Raw genomic sequence first — 9,938 nt, 5'->3', positions numbered from 1 at the left:
AAAACAGCGAAGCCGATGCCCTTGCAAATTTGGGGTCATCAGTCGAAGACAACGAGATTAGCTCGGGGGCTGTCGTACAACTTTCAAGGTCAGTAATCGAAGAAGGCCACGCCGAAATCAACTCCATAAGCCTGACCTAGGATTGGAGGAACAAATATATCGAGTAGCTAAAGAATGGGAAGCTTCCATCAGATCCTAAGCAATCGAGGACTCTACATACAAAGGCTGCACGATTCACATTGGTCGAAGATGGAACACTATATAGAAGGATGTTCGATGGACCATTGGCAATATGTTTGGGACCAGGAGATACTGACTACGTGCTACGAGAAATCCACGAGGGCACCTGCGGAAATCATTCTGGTGCCGAATCATTGGTTCACAAAGTCATCAGAGCAGGATACTATTGGGCCGATATGGAAAAGGGTACAAAAGAGTTTGTTCGAAAGTGCAACAAATTTCAAAGGCATGCGCCGATGATTCACCAACCCGGAGAGCAACTCCATTCAGTCTTATCCCCACGGCCATTCATAAAATGGGGAATGGATATTGTCGGCCCTCTACCATCGGCACCCAGGTAAAGCTAAATTTATTTTGTTTATGACTGACTATTTCTCTAAGTGGGTTGAAGCACAAGCTTTCGAGAAAATTAGAGAAAAAGAAGTCATAGACTTCATCTGGGACCACATTATATGCCGATTCGGGATGCTTGCCAAGATCGTATGCGACAATGGAAAGTAATTCATCGGCAGCAAAGTGACAAAGTTTCTCGAAGATCACAAAATAAAAAGGATCATGTCAACGCAATATCACCTTAGTGGGAACGGACAGGGCGAATCGACAAACAAGACCATCATTCTAAATCTAAAGAAAAGATTGAACGACGCTAAGGGAAAATGGAGAGAAATATTGCCCGAAGTCCTTTAGGCGTATCGAACAACGCCAAAATCCAATACGGGGGCGACACCATATCTTTAGTATATGGCGCCGAAGCTCTGATCCCGATTGAAGTCGGGGAACCTAGTGTCGGGTTTCGATATGCAACAGAAGAGTCAAATTACGAGGCTATGAATACAAGCCTCGAATTACTAGATGAAAAACGGGAAGCCGCCCTCGTTCAAATGGCCGCACAGAAACATCGAATCGAAAGGTACTACAATCGAAGATCCAATCTTCAATATTTTAAATTAGGGGGCTTGGTTCTGAGGAAGGTCTCCCTCAATACTCGAGACCCAAACAAAGGAAAACTTGGCCCGAACTGGGAAGGACCGTATCAGGTCCTCGATATCATTGGAAAGGGATCCTACAAACTTGGCACGATGAACGGCGAACAATTACCAAACAATTGGAACATATCACTCCTCAAACGATATTACTGCTAAGGTACGACCTTCTCCACTTTCGTTTATATTTTATACTAACTATTTGTAGGTGTTTAATCGAAGACATCAAAGGATTCTTCAAACACAAAATTCTTAGGTCTGAAAGCACGCGTTGCACTCTTTTTCCCTTAGACCGGTTTTGTCCCAAATGGGTTTTTCTGGCGAGGTTTTTAACAAGGAAACCATTGTTCGTGATAAATTAGAGCAATTCAACGGTATCCGAGGCTCCTTTACAATCAACCTCGAATACTGGGGGGCATCATCCTCGGATAGTTACAAGGAAAATACTTCGTGCCGCCAGGGTCTCGATAGGTAAATTTTGTAAGGGTCAAACGGTCAAACGAACCATACCCATGTAGATTACTCGAGCCCTAATGGCAAATATGTACGCATGTTAATCTATTGAAAAAAGTATTTTTCCTTGCCAGATATTGCATGCCTTAGAGAAAATTCTACTTTACAATGTCGTGCTTGTGATCTATTATGGAAACTGACTTAAGGGCCGGTCACAACTAAAGTTCGAACAATTGACCCCGCACTCGGGGAAAAATCGACATGATCAAATTACTAAAACCTCGAGATCGTAAGACATTAAAAAGGCAACCCTAAATTTTATAGGCCACGACCACCCCACTCGGGGACTGATACTTCGAAGTTCGAAGTATAACAAGGGAACAAGACCAAAAGGTGAATCCCAAAGCTAAAGGCTAGGCCAAATTAACACAGTTCAGAGACGTCCGATTTTTGTTATAAAATAGGCCTTCGAATATTTTTATAAACCGGTTAAAAAGGCTACCCTCGGCTGAGTTACTAAGGGTCTCAATAATATCGACCTTCAAAAACCCTAATGGGTACAAAGTCGTTCGAACTCTCAAACAAATTCTTTATTTTATGCTAAGGCATTACGAAACAAAGGGTCTCGATAATATCGACCCTTAAAAACCCTAATGGGTACGGAATCATTCGAACTCTCGAGCAAATCCCTTATTTAATGCTAAGGTACAACATATTTTATATGATTAAACAATAAACTTTTCAAGCCGAAAAGGGGGAGAAAGCCATTCTTTTTACTATGGCTGTATCGGCCTAATTCAAGAGCCTAAAGGGCCATTTTATTTTTGAGTTCGAGAAATCATCCTCACTCAATAAAAACCTAAAGGTCTCCCTATTCCGAGTTCGAGAAACTACTCACTCGATTACACTCGATTAAGACTACACTAATCCAGCTTCGATCAAGTTGCCTAAGCCTCAAATTTTTGAGCAAACTTTTCATGAAGTATGAATGAAACAGATTTTTCACGAGGCAAGAAATAGAATAAAGATAAGTCAAAGAGAAAAGGATATTTTATATATACGAAGATATTTACAAGGACTGATCAGGATCCCGCACAAAAAATTTAAAAAGAAAAAGCCTAAGATTCCTAATTTTCCTCAGGGGAAACTTCTTCTCCATCGAGGTCCTCCCCATTCTCGGACCCGCTCTTGCTGCCATCATCATCATCATCATCAATTGAAGAGGCCAGCACTCCAGCATCAGCTTCAAGCTCTCTAGCCTTTATTATCTCGTCGGTAAGATCGAAACCTCAAGCATGGATCTCCTCGAGGGTCTCCCTCCGAGATTGGCATTTGGCAAGCTCAATAATCCAATGTGCTCGAGTTTGAGCAATCCTGGCTGCCTCTCTCGCTTGGACTTGAGCGTCTTCAACATCGGCCCGATAGACGGCCATGATCGCATCTGCCTCAGCCTTTGCCTTTTCGGCTTCAAATTTGGCCTTTGCAAGTTCGGAAGCCAACCGAGCCTTGAGCTTCTCTATTTGCTTTGCCTGAGATGAGCTCTTCTCCTTCATGCTTGGAAGCTGACTTTTGACCGATGGCAATTGGGCTCGAGCAGCTTCTTTTTCAGCAGCAAAGTGGTCCATACTTTCTTTCCACCCCAAGGTCTCCACTTTCATCATGTCGACCTCTTCGCGAAATTGCTCGATCCTCTCGACCTTTTGCTACAGCTATGAGATTGAAATGTTAGCCACCGTTCCCGAATAGAGCCCATGAGCTTTTAAGATTTTCATTACCTGCTCGATCAGGTCGGTCTGATCTTTGTGAGCCATGGCCAACTCGGCTCGGAGGTCCATGATCGTTTCTTCTTTTTGCCCACCAAGAAGGTTGAAGGCATTCCTCTCCTTGGAAAGCCTTTGAATGTCGACCTTGTACCGACTCAGCTCAGCTCGAGATCGAGAAAATGCTTCCCGATGAAGCGCTGAGACCTACGCAGAAAGAAGAAAAAAAGTTAGACAGGAAGAGAAAAATGAACACAAGGGTAATACCAACAAAGGGAGTTAAGGCTTACTCGATTCAGAGTTTGTTGTGCTTCGTTGAAAAGGCTCGATGCCTCGCCCGAGTCCTTCCTCGAGACCTCCAAGTCGTTCAGGACGGTAGCATCTTCGACCTCAGTAAAGTAATCACGGAAGGAGTCCTCCCTTCTGTGGGCTCCTTTGATGGAGGGTGTCTTCAAGGCCCGGGCCTCTTGAATCATCTCCTCAGAAAACGATGGGAGCAGCGGGGAGCCTCCAATTTCTATTGCCCCAAGTGGATCACTTGGGGCGTTCTCTCCATCTCGAGGGGCCTTGAGATCAGCCCCTACAGCCGAACCCACCGTTGGCTCATTATGGTGGAAGGCATCTTCAATCCTCGATGACTTGGGGGCTTCCCCCAAGTCTCTTCCCGAGACCCCCTCATCTCGAGATGGAGTCTCTGCAACCGATTCAGTGTTTTCCTTTTGAGGAACAGTTTTTGACATTTTTGCCATTTGGATTTGAAGTTAAAAATAGATGGAGATGATAAGATTTGGTGTTCTAAGAAGAGATTAGCAATGAAAATCGTAGATTTGCAGATGAAGAACTTAGAAGATATAAAAAGCTTTGGAGATTCGAAATTTGAAAGTAAAAGTTCGAAATAGTAAAGAGAGGAGCTATTTATAGATTTCACAACGACGGTTCAAAATTGGCCGTGGCCGACCATCGACTGACGCGGGACATTTCGGTCACTTACGTCGCTTACGTCACGAGGATGACGTCATGACAGGTCGAGGTAGAAAAATTGAAGGCTTAATTCGTTTCTTGTCATTACACTCCAAAAAATGAGGGGACTATCTGTATACGGTTAAAATCGGGCCCAGCCGATTTTACTATTTGACCGAGGCCGGAAGATTGCATAGAAGGACGGCCTCGTAACGGAACAGACTAAATCACGAGGACTAGGTACCGAATTCAAAACCGAGGTACCTATCGAGATCGAGGCTAGTAGAGATCAAAGCCAAATGAGACAGACATCGAGCAAGATCGAAGATAGCATGATAACAGAAAGGTGAGATATCCGTGACTGATCGAGAATCACGGCGTAAACCTCGGTGACTGATCGAGGATCATGGCGTAAATCTCGAAAAGGATCAAATGAGAAACGGTTAATTAGCTAATCATGGGATTTCCTTCTGTAGCTATAATCATACCATAAGTGGGATTCCTCTACTATATAAAGGGAGGTTCTACTCATTTGTAGGACATGGTTGACAGATATAAAAGCAATATAATTCTTTTTCTCGTTTATACTATTGTTCATCAGCTTGTTATACTTTAATTGTTCTTGCATCAACCAGTTTGAGGGTATCCAAACTCGAGGGCTGAGTTCCATTCTAACACTGATTTGCTTTACTTTATAGTTCATTTTCTGTTATTAATCTTCACATTTATCAATTGGTATTAGGTGAAATCACGTGTCCTTAAGACCACATTATAAGTTTAATTGTTATCCAATTTTAAGGGTAAACAATACAAAATGTTATTCTATAATTTCAAATTTTATAGACTTCGTAAGTACCTACTTCCTCTATACTATTTTTTAGGATATGGTTACTTTTACGATGCATTTTGAAACACGCATGATCATCGTAGACAGAATCTTTAATCTATTTTAGTGGATATTTTGAAAAACATAAGTTTGTCACATAAGATCAAATGGATGAAGTTGAAAACTCCATGTTAAGATGATTCCAACCTTAAAATACTCATGTTTTATTTTATTTGGCATTCTTTCTTTTTTAGTTTATTTTAATTTTTTTTATTTAAAAGTAATTTATTAACTTAATGCCTCCTGCTTTACCCGTCAGACATACTCCTTCCGTCCCATATTATACGATGGTGTGTATAGAATTTAGGGTAAATTTCATAAAGGATATATAGCTATGACTTTTTTTTATCAAAGTCATATAACTTTGTTTTCCCACACAAAAATCATATAACTATGACTTTATTTGCACCAAGACATATAACTTTATTTTCTCACACAAAAATCATAAAACTCTCACTAATTCACACAAAAATTATAGTGGTCGGAAAATAAATTTTCCGGTAGTATTTTTTATTTTACTTTTTTTTTATTTTTTATTTGCAATCTAATAAATAATTATCAAATTAAAATAGAAGAAATATGAGTATATTTTGAACCGCTCCTAAAAATAATAGTCGATAAAATATTATATATATATGTGCGTGTGCGTGCGCGTGCGTGTGTGTACGTATTATATACATATAACATACACATTATATATATATATATTGGCTAGAAAATACAATTAGTTTCGGCCGGATGATTAATTTTATATTTTTTCCTTAAAATAGGAATGACCCAACTAGCTTGACTCAATACCCATATACGTAAGTTAAAATAATACTAAAAGTGAATTCTTCCCCCATAAAAAATTTAGTTCAGAATGCATGAGATTCTGACAAAAAAAAATAAAAAATAAAATAAAAGTATAATTAGAGAGAACTTGAAATAAAAATGTTATCAATTTGAATAAAAATCTAGAAAAGAAAAATAAAAGATAGAAGTATCATCTTTTGAAGGATTTACTATTCACTTTTAGTATTATTTTAATTTATATGTATGAGTATTGGGTCGGGTGGGTGTGACGACCCGTCCGGTCATTTTGAGAATTTAAGTATCGTCCGGCAGCATAAGGCCCTGAGCAGCTTCGTATTATGTGTATCGACTTACATGCGTGGTTGAATTAAATTATCGGATGATTCGGAGTGATTTGGGACACTTAGTCCCTACAACGGAAGCTTAAGTCTTAAGATTTTGATCGTAGTTGGAGTTTCGTCGATCCCGCTAGCTCCGTTGAGTGATTTTGGACTTAGGGGCATGTCCGGATTGTGTTTTGGAGGTCTGTAGCTCATTTAGGCTTGAAACGGCGAAAGTCAAATTTTTAAAAATTTTGACCGGAAGTGGACTTTTTGATATCAGGATTGGAATGCGATTCCAAGAGTTGGAACAGCTCCGTTATGTTATTTGGGACTTGTCCGTAAAATTTGGCGTTATTCCGGATTGGTTAGATTGGTTTCGGCATGAGTTTTCGAATTTGGAAGTTTTGGAAGTTCATAAGTTCGATTCGTGGTGCGATTTGTATTTTCGGCATTGTTTGATGTGATTTGAGACCTCGAGAGAGTCCGTGTTAGGTTATGAAACTTGTTAGTATGTTTGGATGGGGTCCCGGGGGCCTCGGGTGTGTTTCGGATGGGCTACGGGCCATTTCCTTCTATTTTTGGACTGCTAATATCTGTCATCTGGTTTTCTTCTTCGCGTTCGTGTCTGCTCCTCCGCGTTCGCGAAGAGTAATTATGGAGGAGGGAATATTTTTTCTTCGTGTTCGCATTCCTCATTTCGCGATCGCGGAAGCCAATCTTTTCCTTCATCACGTTCGCGTTCATCCCACGCGTTCGCGTAGCTATGACATTCCACTCTTTGCGTTCGCGTACTACTTCACGCATTCACGAAAAGTAGTCGTTGGGCTATCAGACTTTTCCTCTACACATTCGCGAACGTGTTGTCGCACTCATGAAGCACAACTGGGCAGCTTTTGTTTTTCTTATTCGTGAACGCGATTATTCTTCCGCGTTCGCGATGTTTAAAGACCTGGGCCGAATATAAGATTTCCAAATCGAGGGGTAGACCATATTTATCATATCTTGACTTAAAGAGATCTGTTTTGAGCGATTTCTTGTGAGTTTTTTAAGTAAATCGATTGGGTAAGTGTTCTTCACCTAGAATTTATTACATTTCATGATTTTATCTTTATTTTTATCATTTAATTTGTGCTTTGAGTTGGGAAAAAAATGAGGTTTTTGAACAAATTTTTCAAAATGAAAAATCATGATTTAAGGGACGAATTGGTATCGGAATTTGGTAATTTTAGTGTGGTTGAACTCATATCGAAATGGGTGTTCGGGTTTTGTAAAATTTGTCGAGTACCGAGGTGCGGGCCCGGGGGTCGACCTTTTGGGTCGATTTTTAGATTTTCATAAAAAGTGAGGCTTTATGATCCGGAATAGTTTCTTATGAGTTTTGTTTATGCTTTAAAATTATTTTGGTTAGATTTGAGCCGTCCGGAGGTCATTTCAGCCGAGAAGTTCATTTTAGAGTAACGGTCTGTCTTCTTTGAGGTAAGTATCTTGCCTAACTTTGTGTGGGGGAACTACTCCTTAGGATTTGAGTCTTCTACGCTAATTGTAGTCCGTGTACGCAAGGTGACGAGTACATGCCCGGATTTATTTGTGAAAAATTTTTCTTTAAGGGATTCTTAGGTCCTTATATTCATTGAATATGCAGTTGTTCTCGTTATGATTACGTTTCTTAATTTTCAGTTTCACTTCTACCTGCTTTGATTGGAATTAATTGCTTCATGATACACTCTTGTTCTTCATTTGATACATATGTGCTTTAACTGAAATCGTTATCTCTTCTATTGCCGTGTTGTCTTTTCCCTAACTATTTATCCTTATCTGAAATTATAATTATCTCTTCTGTAATTGTTCATCCTTAATTGAGGCAAATGATTATCCTTATACTGCTTATCCTTAATTAAAGTTGTAGTATCTCTCTCTTAATTGCCCAACCTTAAAAAAAAGTTAGATATCCTATATTTTAGTTGGCTTGTCCTTAATTGGAATTATTCGTCTTGTGTTAACTCCCTCGTTATCGAACTGTACATTGTGGACCGTTGTTACATAATATTTCCTTTCTTGCTGAGTTGTTCTTATTATGACTAGCGTTCTCTATTTTGGCTACTCCTTGTGAAATTAGTTCCTCCGTTTCCTTGAGTTCTGAAATTTTTGAGTTGACGTATTTGTCGTATCCTTGTATTATTATCATTATTGTTGTTGTACTTATTGTGGTGATGCACGAGGTTTCCACCATGTAGTTGTTATTATTGTGATGCACAAGGTTTCTGCCGTGCGGTTGTTGTTATTGTGATGTACAAGGTTTCTGCCGTGCGGTTGTTGTTATGGGGTTGCACGAGGTTTCTACCGTACTATTGTTACTATTGATATTTGCACATGCGGCGTAACAAGGCGGGATATATATATATATATATATATATATATATATATATATATATATATATATATATATATGTGGGGGGAGGGAGTTGCGCATGTGGCGAGACAAGATGGGAACATTATTATGCATGTGTCGCGAGACAAGGCGGGCACTTACCTTATTATTCCACACGTGGCGAGACAAGCTGGGCTATGTCCGGGATTGATTTGTGATGGCCTGGGGCATTCTTGTTGTTGATATTTGTGTAGTGATACACTTACCTGTGAGAGCTTTATCTTGTAAAAGTTGTGAGAAAATATTCTACGTGTTGTCCCTTCTTTTTCCTTATGCTTATTTGCTAGTATGGACTATGTTAGGACACTTTCACAAGCATACACGTAGTTAAGAACTCTTATCGGATAAGAGGTGTTCTTGATATTGTTGAGCATAGATGCACACCCTTGTTTACTTGCCTTCTATGTGAGAATGGCTCTATTAGCACGTGAGTCGTTAGTGCGGTTATAAGGTGTTATGAGGGCACAAGATGCCAAGTGTTATGGTTCAGGTATTAAGACCCGTGAGTTATGACTGTCAGAGGTTCGGTACCTCGTGTAGTTTGTTGACTAAAACCTGATATAAAAGCGGTTGTAGTTGCTGAGTTATTACTTGTCCTTGCTGTATTTATGATTCCGGATTTAGGTTGTGTTCCATTCACTTTTCTATATCATTTTTATGGTATTCCGCTGATACTTGTTGTTTCCTTTCTTATTTCCATTAGTGTATTGTGAGCCATATTGCATAGTCTTTATGTAGATATCATATTTGTGATGTTCATATACTTATACTTGTTCAGTTTATTAGACCAGTGGGTGTCTTGACTGTTCCATTGTCACTACTCCACCGAGGTTAGTCTTGATACTTACTGGGCACCGTTGTGGTGTGCTCATTCTACACTTCTGCACATTTTGTGCAGATCCGGGTATTTGTTCGTTAGCATCTATGCGGGTCGTTGCTGTGGAGACTCAAGATAAACCTGTTGCTGCGTTCGCAGGCTTCAGAGTCACCTTCAAGTTTTCATTCAGCACTGTTATTCTTATATCTGGACAGTTGTATTTAGAAGTTTTTTAGCACACACTTTGTAGAGCTTATGACTTGTACTACCGATTTTGGGAATTGTAAAGTTTT

At 39.8% G+C, this 9,938-nt stretch overlaps 1 protein-coding gene across 1 annotated transcript; it reads right to left on the bottom strand.

Moving 5' to 3' along the window:
* Positions 1-2,965: 2,965 nt before the first annotated feature.
* On the bottom strand, positions 2,966-4,176 carry LOC138909641 (uncharacterized). Its single transcript, XM_070200849.1, has 3 exons — positions 3,727-4,176; positions 3,452-3,643; positions 2,966-3,379 (listed from the first exon to the last, which is right to left on the bottom strand). Exons 1-3 carry the CDS (start codon positions 4,174-4,176, stop codon positions 2,966-2,968), a joined length of 1,056 nt encoding a protein of 351 aa, XP_070056950.1.
* Between the last annotated feature and the right edge of the window lie 5,762 nt (positions 4,177-9,938).

Source organism: Nicotiana tomentosiformis, chromosome 4 (genome assembly GCF_000390325.3).
Source record: "Nicotiana tomentosiformis chromosome 4, ASM39032v3, whole genome shotgun sequence".
NCBI lineage: Eukaryota > Viridiplantae > Streptophyta > Magnoliopsida > Solanales > Solanaceae > Nicotiana > Nicotiana tomentosiformis.
Note: the sequence above shows the minus strand (reverse complement) of the source record. Positions and strands in the feature narration are given on the sequence as shown.

Excerpts from the sequence above, each read along its gene's own strand:
- LOC138909641 (XM_070200849.1), bottom strand. The coding sequence starts at position 4,176 with ATGTCAAAAACTGTTCCTCAAAAGGAAAACACTGAATCGGTTGCAGAG. Across the intron at positions 3,644-3,726 it reads CACAACAAACTCTGAATCGA|GTCTCAGCGCTTCATCGGGA; the intron begins GTAAGCCTTAAC and ends CTTTCTGCGTAG. Across the intron at positions 3,380-3,451 it reads AGACCGACCTGATCGAGCAG|CAAAAGGTCGAGAGGATCGA; the intron begins GTAATGAAAATC and ends TCATAGCTGTAG.